The sequence below is a fragment of the Xenopus tropicalis genome, chromosome 8, assembly GCF_000004195.4.
Source record: "Xenopus tropicalis strain Nigerian chromosome 8, UCB_Xtro_10.0, whole genome shotgun sequence".
NCBI classification, from domain to species: domain Eukaryota; kingdom Metazoa; phylum Chordata; class Amphibia; order Anura; family Pipidae; genus Xenopus; species Xenopus tropicalis.
The window spans coordinates 67,206,748-67,223,261 of NC_030684.2; the positions used below are offsets into that span (position 1 = coordinate 67,206,748).

General features: G+C 36.5%; 1 protein-coding gene across 2 annotated transcripts in view; it reads left to right on the forward strand.

Moving 5' to 3' along the window:
• The window catches only part of dock11 (dedicator of cytokinesis 11), a 146,791-nt gene that overhangs the window by 25,725 nt on the left and 104,552 nt on the right, over positions 1–16,514 (forward strand). For both annotated transcript variants that reach the window (XM_031891416.1, XM_031891417.1), the window contains exons 6-11: positions 340–435; positions 3,230–3,364; positions 6,719–6,896; positions 9,037–9,119; positions 14,504–14,587; positions 16,154–16,294. In XM_031891416.1, the coding sequence (XP_031747276.1) occupies positions 340–435; positions 3,230–3,364; positions 6,719–6,896; positions 9,037–9,119; positions 14,504–14,587; positions 16,154–16,294 (717 nt within the window). The remainder of the gene's footprint in view (positions 1–339; positions 436–3,229; positions 3,365–6,718; positions 6,897–9,036; positions 9,120–14,503; positions 14,588–16,153; positions 16,295–16,514) is intronic.

A 16,514-nucleotide genomic window follows, 5' to 3' on the forward strand; every position in this document is an offset into this window, starting at 1 on the left:
AATCTTTGGCCCTATAATTATATCCATTAGCTTTCTCATTGGCTGGGTAAGAATGATGGGAATTTCACTCTTGGAGCTGAGTTTAGATAGGCAGAACATGTGCCTGGGCTGAGTTTAGATAGGCAGAACTAGTTTTCTCCTAGTTTAGTCCCCATGAGATGATCTGAGGATGTAGAATGTTGGCTGGGCCTCTTCAGTTTCTACTTCCATTATTAGTTTCCTCAACATTCCCGTATTACCTGAAGGACTGTAAGCTTTCTGTACCTGCCTGTTCTCAAGTGACATAAAATAAAAACATAAAGTGCTGTAAATAAAATGTGTTTTATCATGTGTTTGCAGGATTCTGCATCAATTTGTTCTCAGAAGGGAGGAGTGATTAAACAAGGCTGGCTGAATAAAGCCAATATAGGGACCACCATTCCTGTTACAATGAAGGTAAAGGCAATGTCTCTCCTTGCAGATATATCTAAATATGAATTCCAATGTGTTTAATGTATGTGGTTTACACAGAAGTGTTTTAAAATAATTTGCAATTCTTCTTGATTTTAGTTTGTTTCTATTTTTTGAATTATTCAACCTTTGTTTTTAATCTGTTGCCAGGTTCCACTAGCCCTAGAAGCCAGGCAGTCAGTTAAATGTCAGACTAGAAGATGCAAAGGGGAGATGCAAAATCAAACATCATGCATAATAATAACATTTTATTTACATTTCAGGTTATAGATTATAGACATTTAAAAACTGCAAAAGTCTCCTTATCTTTGAAACCTCATGCAACTGACCCTGGTCCAACAAAACTTGATGTGATCAACAGCACATTTTTATCACAGCTACAGAATAAACATAAATCCATGCAAGAACAGCCACAGCTTTTACTATGACAAACTGTGGAATTTCCACATTCACTGGTGTATGTTGTAAATTCATAGAGACCTGGCTTTATTTACTATAAATCAATGCAGCAATGCAGAATAGTGAGTGCATTAGGGAAATTAGTATTCCCAAGAAATTGCATTTGCTTTATTTCTAACAATCCATCATCTTCATACTTCCCATCAATTGTGTATGATTTTGTTCCAGGTATAAAGAATAGCAGAAATGTCCTTTTGGTGCAGTGCGTTTTGACAGATATTAGAGGCACTAAGTTGGGTTTGTCTTCATGCTTAAAAACAGGATTAGTATTATTTTAAAAATATTTTTAATTCAAGAGCACAGGTAAATGAGACTTTTGACAAGGAGTGATAACATCCATATAAATGGCATTGGTGCAGTGCAAACCTTGCTGAGAAATTACATTCCTGTAGATCACAAGTTGTCCAATTCCAGGCAGTGTCATTCTGTGGCTACTACAGCAAATAAAGTGCTGTCTTGTATAAAAAAGGGCATTGACTCAAGGGATGAGAACATATTTTTGCCGCTTTATAGGTCCCTGGTAAGGCCTCACCTTGAGTATGCGGTGCAGTTTTGGGCTCCAGTCCTTAAGAAGGATATTAATGAGCTGGAGAGAGTGCAGAGACGTGCAACTAAACTGGTAAAGGGGATGGAAGATTTAAGCTATGAGGTTAGACTGTCGAGGTTGGGGTTGTTTTCTCTGGAAAAGAGGCGCTTGCGAGGGGACATGATTACTCTGTACAAGTACATTAGAGGGGATTATAGGCAGTTGGGGGATGTTCTTTTTTCCCATAAAAACAATCAGCGCACCAGAGGTCACCCCTATAGATTAGAGGAACAGAGCTTCCATTTGAAGCAGCGTAGGGGGTTTTTCACGGTGAGGGCAGTGAGGCTGTGGAATGCCCTTCCTAGTGATGTGGTAAGGGCAGACTCTGTTAATGCCTTTAAGAGGGGCCTGGATGAGTTTTTGAACAAGCAGAATATCCAAGGCTATTGTGATACTAATATCTACAGTTAGGGGCACATTTACTAACCCACGAACGGGTCGAAATGAGTCCGATTGCGTTTTTTTCGTAATGATCGTTATTTTGCAATTTTTTCGTATTTTTTGCGATTTTTTTCGGCGTCTTTACGAATTTTTCGTTACCAATACGATTTTTGCGTAAAAACGCGAGTTTTTCGTAGACATTACGAAAGTTGCGTAAAATCTGGCGATTTTTCGTAGCGTTAAAACTTGCGCAGAAAGTTGCGCTTTTTTCGTAGCGTTAAAACTTACGCGAAACTTTGCACCTTTTAAGTTTTAACGCTACGAAAAAGGCGCAACTTTTTGCGTAAGTTTTAACGCTACGAAAAAATCGGGCGATTTTACGCAACTTTCGTAATGGCTACGAAAAACTCGCGTTTTTACGCAAAAATCGTATTGGTAACGAAAAATTCGTAAAGACGCTGAAAAAATCGCAAAAAATACGAAAAAATCGCAAAATGTTTGTTTTCAAGTCGGAACTTTTCCAATTCGGGTCGGATTCGTGGGTTAGTAAATCAGCCCCTTAGTATTACTGGTTGTATATATATAGTTTATGTATGTGAGTGTATAGATTGGTTAGTATAGGTTGTGTGCTGGGTTTACTCGGATGGGTTGAACTTGATGGACAATGGCCTTTTTTCAACCCTATGTAACTATGTAACTATGTAACTACTATTCCTCAGCTGTACCCTGCTGAGACTGGCAGCACCCTTCCCCTGATTGATTGATTGATGTATGAATGATAGAAGCCATGCATATTGGAAAAGTTGCTCTATGAGAGGATTAGCAGGATGCTTACCTGCCAGCACTTCTACAAAAAATAAAACCTTGCAAAATTTTGGGCACCCTCCCATTGACATTAAATTCTTAGCCAAATGTAACTTCTGCTTGCAATTTGTGGTATTTAGTCATTATGATCAATGAATTCTGGATATTAGGGAGTTACTTAATAGCTGTTGCCAAGATTCAGTTTCATTACCTGACATAGTGCCAGATACAGGCAATGTGATTAAGCATTTGCTTTTAATATTTAAAAAAATACTTTTTACATCCCACTGAAAAAGATAATTATGTGGATAGGGAAATAGAGTAGTTCACAGATGTTCATGTTCCTGTAGTTGATGGCATTAACTGGAAGTCACTGTTTAGTCCTGTGTTGCACTGGCTGCATGAATAAACAAAGGGGACGCTGAAAATGATTGTGAAGGTCAGCACTGTTTTACAAAAATCAATGAGAAAACATGCATGTTTTTACATTTTTGATGTATCTGTGTTGGGAAACCTTTATAGGCTGACATCTGCCTCTTCTTCTACTAGGTATTCAGAAGGAGGTACTTCTATCTAACTCAGCTGCCTGATGGCTCCTATATCCTTAATTCATACAAGGATGAGAAAAACTCAAAGGATTCCAAAGGCTGCATTTTCCTGGATTCCTGCATTGATGTTATCTTGGTATGGGCACACACTTACTATAGCGATGGATCATGCTTACATCCAGACAAAATCATGTAGTATTTATTTTTTGTTATAAATAGTAACTATGGTTGATGAAAGCCTCCTATGGGGTTTTTAAACCTATATGTGATCAAATCAAGCCTGGCAACAGACTTTAATATATATATATATATATATAGATATACAGTCTCCAAAGAAAGGTTGCACAGCCAGTTCTCATTTAGGTGCAAAAGGAGTTAGCCCATTGCTGCAGGCTTCCATTCAATACAAAATATATTTTTAGACTGGCACACCCTAATTAAAATGCAATGTCTTTATAGTAAACACATTGCACATAAATCTACCGTTTTGGTCCTCATTAGGACCTTGAAGGATCGAGGACCTAAAATCTTTGTGCGATGTGCTCACAATAAATACATTGAGGGTGTGCCCATCTAAAAAATATATTTTATATATAATTCAGAATGACCCGCACTCCGCTCCTTGGCACAACTTGGCCTGGCAACAAGCTGAATTTAATGTGACTGATTTTTGAGATGCTTTAAACCATACTGCAACAGCACCATATTGTTAGTTGTATTCACTTAAATATTATATATAATATTTTACACATACAAGGGTCACCAGAGTTTGATAATGAATTTTGGGGTGGGAGGGTGAGGGAATTCACAATGTTTTCACAAAATTTTGTAGACAATGTGCAGTTGCATCTGATTAGTGTCAGCACTCGGCATTGCACTTTGCTTACTGCACTACCTTTGATTTATACAGTTGTAAAAAAGTAAGTGCACCCTATGTACAATTTTTTTCTTTTTAATCTATATTAATATTTGGTCTTCAGTCAAATTTTACATAAAGATAAAGGTGATATGATTGAACAAAATTAGATAAGAAAAACTGACTTTGCAATCATTTGAATAAAAATCTAACAAACATTGAGTATCTTTCTGTTAAATGTGTAAGTTGGCCCTTGGCTTTAATACCTAGTATTTTCTTATAAATGTCAACTAGACTCCAACATCACCTGGAGGAAGTTTTTTGCAACAGTTTTTTTCTATGTAGAACTATGTAGAGAGGTTTCTTGCATGCACAGCCTGTTTATATTCCCCCAGAGCACCTTAGTGGAATTTGACTTGGTCAATCCAGACTCCATTTCTTTTTTTCAGTTATTCCTTTGTGCATTTACTGGAATGTTTAAGATTATTGTCATTGCAAGGTCCACTTTCAGTTAAGCTTTAGTTTTTTGACACATGGTATCAGGTTCTTCAAGTGGAATGCTGTCTTCTGGTACTGCACTTTATCTTAGCCTCATCAATAGTACATTATTCCAGAAGTTCTTGGGCAAATTTTAGTCTTGGCCCTGGTATTCTTTTTGCCTTCTGGCACAGCCCTGTATATCTAATTAGTGCAGCCTCTTTCTAATAGTAGGCCACTGCACTTTGACATTATTAGTGGAGAACTACCTGTGGGTCTTTTGACATCTTTTGGGATGGCCTGGGCAAGTTAGTAGTTTTTTAAAATGTTTACCACTTATAGATGATCTTCTGGACAATGGAATAATTGGCCAAGTGTTTGTGGATCTTTTAAAAACCTTTCCTAGACTCGTGGACATTTATAACCTTATATCTCAAAGGCCTCATGGAGCTCTTTTATTCTAGACAGCATGGTGCCACACATTTTAACAATGAAAAGCAAACTAAACCAAACGAATTTTTTAAGATTTAAACAAGACAAATCCATGATTCCAGGGCTGGAACTAGGGGTATGTAGAAAAGGCACATGCCTAGGGCCCAACAGTCACAAGGCCCACCAGCATTAGGGCGCTAGGCAGGTAACTCTTTTGTTTCTGCTACCAGTGTGGTGTTAATGGAGGTAGAATCATTTCACAATTTGGAACTGTTAATGGCAGTGGTGGAAAAGAGAAACAATATATAAAATAAAATCTGATCAACCTGATACAAAATTTTGTACAAATGTAGCTTCAATTTTAGTCTTATTTGTTTTAACACTGTTTCCAAAGTGAAGGTCGGGTAGTTATGTTTTAACACAAACAAAATGAAATTAATGCATAACAAAGGCCAGTTCACCCATCTGGTTACTAGTGGATGATTCCCAGTTCATACTGGGATGAAGTAGTGCAGTGGGAAAAAAAGGGATATGTATAAAACATGAAAGAACTGAGGCAGAGAAGAACCGATAGCATACTAATGTGACAGGAGAAAAAAAGTTTTTTATTTGCATAAATGACTAGAGAATGATTGAAGATGTAGAGGATACATTGAATGAAAATCAAAGGGGGATGAAAAATGCAAGAGGAGCAGCAGAATAATCTTAAGCGCTATGAAATGGGTAGGAGCAGAAGTGGATGAAGATCAAAATTTTGGGTAGTGTAGAAAGGGGTCAATGAGTGTGCAGGGAAAAAGAGAAAGCAAAATGCGTAAATGCAGAGTAAAAGCGTGTGAAGTTAAAACGGGGGGGGGGGGCAAAAGAAAAAGCAGAAAAGAAACAGAAGAAAAGGTAATGAAAAGTAAGTTAAAGGTAGTAGAAAGACTAGAGGCAAAGAGACAGGGTGTAAGTAAAAAATGCAACAAGGTAGGGGTATGTAGAGTAGAAAGGTTGGGTAAAAGAGTGGGTGGAAGTAAAGGTACAGGCAGAACAGATGATCAAAAGCAAAATAATGGCAAACTGTGATGCCCCCAGATCTTTGGAGGTTGTAGGCATAAGGTAGGACTCACACAAATAAATTCAGTAAAAATTGAAAAAAAAGGGGTTCATGGCAACCACATTTGGAAGTCAGAACAGGGTTTGATTCTTTCTGTATATCACACAAGCTGATTCGAGAGTGGGCCAGGCATGTGGCATTCCAGGCAGGCCATCATAGGGACATTCAGACTCCTAATTATGAAGCGGCCAATCAGAGCTACTGTGGGGGCTATGGAAAGACATTTGTTAAGCATGCCTAGTCAGCATGTAGGAATTGGACACATATCTTAGAAGTTGATTTGGGGCTGACTGTGTATTGGGGTGGGCTAACTTCACAGTTAAGTTGAGGAAATAAAAGTATATAGGTGTAAGGTAAACATATACCAACAAAATTGCTTACACAGAGTAAAAAAAAATATAAAGAGTTGTAATAATGCTTCACAAAGGACATATTAAATGACAACTTGAAATGTAGATGGAAATAGACACTGAGAACAAATATGGAAAACCAAGGTGGAATTTGTTTCTCTATTTTTCTTTGGGTCAAACAGCAGTAGTATTCATCAAGCTGGAGGTGTTTCATATCAGTCCACTTTAGGCGAGCATTATTCAGCTTTTATTAACATAGTACTTTCTGTTCTTTTGCAGTGCCCTAAGATGCGCCGTAATGCTTTTGAATTGCGAATGTTGGACAAATCCAGCCATTATTTGGCAGCAGAAACAGAACAGGAAATGGAGGAGTGGCTGCTGACTTTAAAGAAAATCATTCAGATCAATGCAGACAGTTTGGTGCAGGAGAAGAAGGACACAGTGGACCCTGTACAAGGTTAAAATATTAGCTTAAGTGCATACGTGTGTGAAGTCGCTTAGAGGTAGAGCCAGTGCTTACAGATGTGTTTATGCTACTTAGTCTTGATATATATATACGGAACACTATGGTCGACATCAACAGTGTAGAAAACAGCTCCCGGGTGCAGAAAAAAGGGAAAATAAGCAAGAAAAGTTCTGCACTCATGGGTCTTAGGCAAATAAAAAATATTTATATTTCAGAATTTTTTATATATATTATAGAGAACCTTTTATTCCACACTACCTATATTATTAATATCAGTATATTCACAGTAAGATTTTCCTGGGTTATTTTTTATGTGCTTTGTATACTCAAGAGACTCTGAGGTCCAACATTTGGTCAGGGCCCCCTTAGCTCATATCTACATTACAGACATTGCAACATTAGTAATTTAAAGCCAAATAATAAACCCTGCAGTACTGAAAAATCATCAGTCAATTTGAGCATCTTTATAATCAAAAACTTTTTAAGAAAAACACATGGGCAATAGTGCCTCAAAATTGGCCAAATATTTTTTTATACTTCTTGTTAATAAATATGATTGATTGACTATTTGTATCTAAATAATTTCGTATTTTTCTATTAAAGGGGTTGTTCACCTTAAAATGAACGTTTAGTGCGATGTAGATTGTAATATTCTGAGACAATGTTACATTTTATATTATTTGTTGTTTTTGTAGTATTTAGTTTTTGTTCAGCAGCTCTCCAGTTTGGAAATTCAGCACATATCTGGTTGCTAAGCTCTAAATTACCTTAGCAACTAGGCAGTGGTTTTAATGAAGGACTGAAATAAGAAAACAGAGGGCCTGAATAGAAAGATAAGTAATAAATAATAAGTAATAAATAACAATAACATTTTAGCATTTTTGGCTGCTGGGATCAGTGACCTCCTTTGGAAAGCATTAGAAGATGAAAGCAGGTTCCATTATGTTGACAAAAAATAAAGTGCGTCAACCTAGCAGGGCTCTTCACTAGAGGAAAGGAAAGGTTTAGCACTTCAGCTGTTGCAAAACTAAAATTACCAGCACTACCTGTCTGAATTGTCCTTATTCTGCTTTGATGCTCAAATTGTATATGACGGTAAATGCCAAAGAGACTATTATGAAATGCAGTTGACCAGTCCTTTAAACAGGAGTTTTAAAGGTTTCTGTTATAACTCCCTCCCTTTCTTCAGTTCACATGAGTAGCCTGTCTCTTCATTGTTCCTCCATCTACTCTTATCCACAATATACTATCTTCATTTTTGGTGAAATGAATGTGAATTTCAGGCACTTGTGAAAACAAGCTCTTAAACCCTGTCTTAGTGTATAAAGCAGCTGTTAGATGACAAATAGATTTGGCTCTGCTTTTCAACTTGGAAATGACAGCCAGTAATCAGGTTTTGGCTGTATGCGAGGAGAGAATTAAGTGTTTTGGACCCATGTGAAAGGAAAGGGCAGGCAGTATGTTCATTTGTGCTTGCCATTGACTGTAAAAAATGTTGCAGTTCATTAAAAAAGAAAAAGGTTAGAAAGTTACAAAAGAAATTATAAACCATCGTGTAATAGCCATGGCTATATTCTCTAATATTATAACATACGGGACATGTGCGTAGGCAATTTATAGCTGTAGCCAAAGCAATTTCTCTTTGTGCAATTCATATCCTCTCTCTGTGTGATAGATTACTGCAGTTTATTTGCGACAAATCAAGTGTAGAGATTTAATTCTTCCTGTCTTTTGCTAAATCATATTTCATACATTCTGGCAAATACCTCTAGTACAACAAAAAAAACTGGCACATATGGCAACATTGTAAAGGAAACCCTGCAAAGTTTAATGCATGAAGTACAAGAAATGGTGTGCCCCCAAATTGTTGCACTTCATGTAATAAACTTTGCAGGGTTTACCTGCATGTTGGACTACATGAGATATGACACATTTTGAATATGCAACTGAAAAAAATGTCTGCTGTTAAGACACAGGAATTCAACACCAAGGAAAATATTTCCCAAATAATGGAAGGCAATGTTTGATAGTGAAAATAGATACTTTTCATTTTGTAGATTATACTTGCCCTAAAAAGCCATTTAGGGGATTGCTGGAACAAAATCTAACATGTGCTTTTTCCAACTTTCAGATGATGAAGCCAGCAGTGGTCAGGGGAAATCAGAAAACATTATGGAGAGTTTGGAAAGAAGCATGCATCCTGAACTGATGAAGGTATTAGTTCCTAGAATTTCATATTTACAGGAAAGAGTAACTACTTAGAAGTGGAAACTGGCTGTCAGACTTCTGTTGTAATAGTTTAAAGCAACCAATTGAAACATTTGCCACATTAAAGGATGCTGAAAGGTGGAAGAAAATCTTGACAGTTGTGTTTATTGAAGAAACCAACAAAAAGTGCTCCAGTTTTACTAATTTACACCAGCCAATCAACAAGGAGTATTAAACTGTCTGGGGTTTTTTTTTCAAAGAAAGCTTTGAATATTCCACCATCTAATAAAAGCTCATGCACTAAAGTTCTGTTCCCCCTTCTTGACATTATTGTGTTTAGGGGTGGATATTTTTGCCTTACACACTTAATACAGTATGTCTGGAATATTTTGTTAGACCACTGAGCAGAGAATGATGCTGATTCAACTGGATTTCTGATATTTTTTTCATGATATTCTGCCTGTTTTCTATGTGGAAGAGTTACAGAGACTATTGCCGTTAATACAGATGATACACTTCTCCGTTTAGGAGACCATGAAAAGCCACTCCTAGGGGCACATTTACTAACCCACGAACGGGCCGAATGCGTCCGATTGCGGTTTTTTCGTAATGATCGGTATTTTGCGATTTTTTCGTATTTTCCGCCTAGTCTCCTAATCTAATAAACCATCATGTTAAATACTCAGGTCTCAAAACTACCTGGCATAAGTCACAGATCTTACTAATTAATCAAACCTCTGACCAACCCAATAAACATACTGTACTTCATGTCTACAGTGGTCTTATAGTTAATTATTTAATATAATTAAACACAGTAGTTAAATATTGTGGGGTTTACATACACTATGATTTTATAGAACTAATTTATTCCCTTTTCTCCAGTACTTACAAAAACAAAATTTGTTTTACTCTACCGCTTGACCATTCTCAGATGCATTCATTTATTTAAAATTGTTATACTTCCGGAATGTACTTGTTTATTTTTTCAAGCCTGCAAGTATCCCCTTATGGTTCTTGTATTAAGAACTTTATAGTGGGCTTCTGAAACCCAGAGTTGCTTTGAACTCCCAACAACTGCCTGCTAACATGGGTTTTTTGCAACCCTTAAAGAGAAACATGACATTATGACCTGATAATTTAGCTTTAAGTGTTTTCAGGCCATAATTGACTTGCACAGTGGCTGGTGTATACAGTAAAGGTAAAAAATAGTTTCAGCACTAGTGTAAAAATACACAGCATTATTTTTGGTTTATTTGACCTATCCACAAAGCTTGATGTTCTGCTCATTCAGAAGAAGGAAAATCTCATTTGATTGGGAGAAAGGTTGAAAGGTGTCAGTTGCAGGTTTGCTGATACCCCAACACTTGGTGACACTGGTTTTGACTTAAATTTTGAGTGAACGTACAACTCTCTTTTTATTCCAGATTTTACAGGTGGCTACACATTTGCATAAAAGTGAAAGTATAAAAGCACCTGTTCCACAAAAAACAAGAAAGTGTGGAACAGGTAGTGTTTAATCTTAGCACCTACACACAATGCTGAACAGAACCTTTTGTCCAAAGGTTTGTCTTTTGTCCCTAAACATAGGGCACAGACTCTAGACACTATGATTGACTTGAACAGGAACAGGAACATTTTTGGACACCACATGACTTTGAACATACTTTTAAACCCCCCGAATCAGTATGAACCCCAGTCGATTGCGGCATATACAAGACTCCTTATCGCCGAAACTCGTAAACACATTCAACAGACATATAACCATTCTAACCCCACTAGAGCGGAAAGAGAGGCTATTAGGAGTCTGTCCAAAACCCTAACATCATAATCCGACCAGCCGACTGTGTCTGTGTACATCACTTCCTGCAACCTATAGTTAAGGGAACACACACATACATTAGGGATACAGGTGACATTCTATTGAAGTTACACAAACTGTACCCCTTACCATCGGAAATCAAACTGGCAACAATGATTGTTTCATCTTTATATTATATATATGATTCCCACTAAGAAAGGCATCGCTAACATTAAAGACCAGCTCACTATCCATCCGGACAGGAACAGACCTCCAACGTAATTTCTCATTGTCCCACTGTCTGACTCTGAACTATTTTAAATTTGAAAACTCTTACTATTTTCAGATAAGTGGGACCAGTATGGGTTCAAACGTGGCTCCATCTTTTGCATCTTGTGCAATCTACCGGTATATGGGAAATATATATACAGAATGTTTTGTTTCATCGACAATTTGTTTCTATTATGGACAGGCATGATAGACCAATTTTGGACTATGGTTGGGGAATTGAACCAACTCCCCACCACTATACGGGTCACTGCACACATTGATGTAACCTGTATTCCTTTTTTGGACTTGTAATTATCAGTCACGGGTCCGGTACTCACCACGACTACCTTTAGGAAAGATACCCACCGGAACACTTTGTTACATTACACTTCCTGCCACCCTCTGCACACATATGAAGTATTCTATACTTACAAATAGTACTGATGGTGAGAAACAATTCTTATCCAGAGATGCTACAACACCAACTTGAAGACCTCAAAGTCTGTTTCACACAAAGAGGTTACAAACCATGGATTTTGAAAGCATATAAAGAGGAAGCCTCAACCCTTATCCAAACCCAGGCCCTGATATCTAAAGACCGACTACAACAAAGAACAGCAAATGAAAGACTTACCTTCACCACGACTTTCACTCCCGGCAAGAGACCTCTGATTGACACAATTTTTTATAACTGGCCGGTCCTGGTAAAGGATCGCACTTTTTCACCCATCTTCAGACATCCCCCAAGGATTGTGTACAAGAGAGGGAACAATTTGAGGGACCTACTTGTAAAAACTGACCCCAGCCACTGTTATCAGTCCTCTGACAGACTCTGACAACCAGGACTGTGAATGTGCGTTCCCTTGTTGCTATGGATACCACAGCCAGTACGGAGTCGTCTTCATTTGGGGTGGATATATGTTCCAGGGTCGGACTGGGCCGCCGGGACACCAGGAAAAATCCTGGAGGGCCCCGGCGGCCTAGACCCAACCCTTACCAGTGCTCCCCCTGCCCGATTGTTCAGCGATATAGGTTGTCCTTCTCTATTCTTTATTCTCAATTTTTGACATCTAGTTTGATTCACTATTTACATTGATGTAAGGAACTCTCTTTTCTTTTTGTTTGTGTTTTTTATATTTTTTATATGTATACACGTTCGAGGGTGCTCACTGGCCACTTTCATAGTCATCAGCCGATTTTGGCGCCAGTTTGGGTTTATCAGTGTGGTTCTCTTTGTGTTTACTTACTTTGACAAAGGCTGTGAGACAACTGAAATGTTAGATGCATAATAGATTAGATTAAAATAGCCTGTTGTTTTTACTGAAAACATAAAAAAATTGTTTTGGATGTTTTTTATTGTTGTGCCATATATTAATCAACTGTTTTTATATTTCTCTTAAATGTTTTACGCAACATAGTATAATTAACAATGAAGGGATTGGGTTTTCCCTTCAGAAATCCATTAACCATAAGAAATAGTTGGGTTTCTTCCACAATGCATCACAAGGCTTCTCTGGTCTCTTGGCAGCAGGCACAGTAAATGCCTAGTAACCACTGTTTTCTTTAACTACAGTATCAAAAAACAAATTGCTCCTTTGGTCTGCAGCACAAGCTTGTTCTATTTAAAGGAACACTAATGTAAAAAAGGAAATATTTTATTCAAACTTGAAAGCAACATAAAATATTTATTTAGTTTGTGTTAATAACATTTATTTATGTTATTTTGCGAGATAACTTCTACTTTCATAAGGAAATTTATATTATTTTTCATCCTTCATCCAGTTACATGAAGCATGGTCATTTGTCCATATAAAAAAATATTTAGAACACTAAACTTTCTTAGTTGAGACTTAGTTGAGTTAGAGTCACCTGACTGGGAAAAAGTAGATATCCCCATGTTTACCAAGAAATGTGCAAATAGAAAACTTCTTCCAAACTTTTTCCAAAATATATGGACTCAAAAACTGTATATATTATATTCAGTACCTTGGACAGCAGGCAAATTTGCTATGGCCACAAAACAAGCATCTACTCTAGGGATAGAGTCTGAGCACAAAAATATCAGCAGCAATATAGCATACACTATTACAACATTTTATAATATTGCATAGTACATCAGTAAGTAATGTTTTGAATAATTTTACTCCTGTTTAGTACTGTTTGCAACCAAAGCTAGCACATAGCTAACCAGCACCCTGAAAATGAGTTGGAGCTCCAACATAGTATGAAGATCCAAAAGGCCATTTCATCAAGCCCATTATAAAACATCTCTCTATAGATGTGTACTTAACAATACGACATTAAACTGATCTGTTGTCCAAATGATTTGTATGGATTTTACTACTACTACTACTACTACTAATTACTACTTGACTTTCACAAGCAGTGGCACTTTGGAAGCCATATGTAGATCTGTCATTCCATTGTTAGAACTTACTGATTCTAAACTGTGAAATGTATTAAAAACAATACAGTATGACACACTAAATTTAAATATACTTTTTGCATAGACATTACACCTGACAAAACAGTAGCTGTTGCTTTTCCATCTGGGAAATCTTTTTTTTATATAGTCAGTAATGTACACCCTGTTGTAAAATATAAGGACATTATAAGTCACCAAAGAGATACGTGATCTTTTTATACACGTCATGAAGCTCTGATGTGACTTCTAATTTTGTTGTATTTTACAATGGGGGGGAGGGGAGTACATTATTTATTATAATACACAAGTTACATTGGGTCATGGCACTCTAAATACATGCCTAAACAATGACTATGAGTGATGACATCACTAAGCACCCTTTATCATTTATAAGATATTTAAGGCAGTTATGCATTGTCGCACTTTATAAACTCCCACTGGTATATAACTGAATTTCTCTGCAGGTTTATTTATTCAAAATTTGTATTTGTGTAATTTTTTCCTACTTTGATTAACCTTGAATTTGTTAAAAAATTTAAATGTTTACCTTATTTATTTAAAATGTAAATTAAAAAAATGCATTAGAATAAAACAAAAAAAACTCCTCAAATTTGTAATTTTTTGGGTTGCAAAGTTAGATTTTTTTTTAAAAAACTTGAAAACTAAATAGTTAAAATTTTGCCTTGGACAGCTCCCATTGACTTCTACATGACCTTGTGTTTGTGTTTCTCAAGTTTTTTTTTTCTTGTTTTAACTATTATTCAAATTCATGATTTTTAATTAAAAAAAACTTGAATACAAATGTTGACAAATAACTCCCCATTAGTGTCTGTTTTATAAAGAACCGTGTTGCGATGTGTTTCCTCTGCAAATTCTAGTTTTTGTTGTTGTTGGCAGTATGGAAAAGAGACTGAGCATCTTAATAAGTTAAGCAGAAGTGAAGGACGGCAAAACATCTTCTCATTTGATTCAGAAGTGCAGGTAATGTTTTTTTTATTCAGTTTAATTGTGTTGTAAATGAAAAAGGTTTGTAGCTGTAGCTTTCTGAATCTGAAGAGGGGAATAATTGTGTACCAATCATTTCCTCACAGGCAGGTTTGGTATTTTGGTGCAAATTTTATGCTAAATTCTGGGAAGAAATGTTTTAATGTGAGTTAAAACATGGCAAACAAAGCCATTTTTTTTACTTTCCACTTTTTCCTCTTTAAATGGTAATTTAATGAGCTCTTATTTGGTATTTGAGTCCAGGAAGCTTTTAGTTTATTTTAAGCAATAACAACAGAGTACACAGACTTGCTGCATCAGAATTGGGGTGTTTTGCCCACCAACAATCATTTAAGATTTACTGGAAGAGTATGCTTTACCCTTATTTATTGATTACTCAGATTTTTAAAGTACTAAGTTAGAAGTATGAGTGCAGGTATGAAAAGGCCTGCTTTAAAGCTTTAAAAAAGAACTTAACCCCAAAAATGAATATGGCTAGAAATGATGGCATTTCCTATATTTTATATTATATACTGACTGAACTGGCTTAAAGTTTCAGCATCTCTATAGTAGTAATAAAATAGGTTTTTACAGTTGTCACATGAGCTCCCTATCTTGGATTCTGTCTCCCATCCCACCCCAGAACTGTCCGGGACAGTGTACATGCTCAGTGTGGTCTGGGCAGCTGTTGAGAAGCTGAGCTTAGGGGGTCGATGCAAATTATCAAGCAGAAAATGAGGGTCAAATAAGCTGATGCTACAGGGCTAATTATTCAATTCTGATGCAAATGCCCTGGTTTTAATTCTGTCATGTAATGTGTACCTGAATTAATTACTAATCAGATTTTTACTGTTACATTTGTACTTTATTTATGTAGTATATTTTTAGTTGGTCCCTAAGCTCAGTAACTGACAGCAGCGCAGAACATGTGTAGGGAAGCAGCAGAAAAGAAGATGGGGAGCTACTGGGGGCATAATTAGAGACACAGAACTTCCCAGCTAAAGGGCTGTGGTTGCCTTGGGCTGGTACAGAACATTTCTGTCCTACTTCTTTAGTTAGGCTTTAGTTCTCTTTTAATAGATCCATTTTAAGTAAATGTACAAACCACAAATATAAATGATAAAGACCCTCAAGTAACTGAAAGATAATTGAATACATCACTAAAACCTTATGTTTGGATTTAATTGTTGCATAGTCATTATTATGAATTGATTTATTTATTTAATTTTTTTTATTGTTGGAAATTACATGGACAGTGTCTGTATAGCAGGGTGTTGTTTCCTCTTAATGTTTTGTAGGCCATGTTTGAAAAAGCTCTTTTTTTAAGAAACAGTGTGCAGTTCAGAGAGTGGGTCTGAAAAAGCACTGAATTATATGTAAGCATTCAAACTTTCTGCCTGCTCCACATTTGTTGTTGTGTGCACTGCTGGCGACATAACTCTTTGCTGTGTATGAGTGAAAAGCTTCCACGGAACATTGGAGCAGGGCTTCATAGCTTATCCCGTAACTTTGTTCAAAATTGTAATTATGGTAATGTGTTAAAAGACAATCTTTCTTTTTTAGAGATTGGATTTCTCATTCATTGAGCCAGACATAAGGCCATTTGAAGAGAAAGGCAGCCAGCGTTTCATTGCAAAGTGTCAAGATCTGGTCTTCAGTGTCCTTGGAAATGTTAATGATAAACCAGATGGACCACTTACAAATGTATGTGATGTGAAATTTAAACAATATTGCTATATTTACAGATATATCTTTCACTGAAATAATAATATATAATACATTATTTTTTTTTACAAATAGTAATGGTAGTCCATGGTAGTCCGTGCTATAAACCATTATCTTCATCTGTGCTGTCATATAAAAAAAACTCCAATGTATCCTTTCTTTGCCTTCATAATGTATATTTAAATGTGGACCATACAGC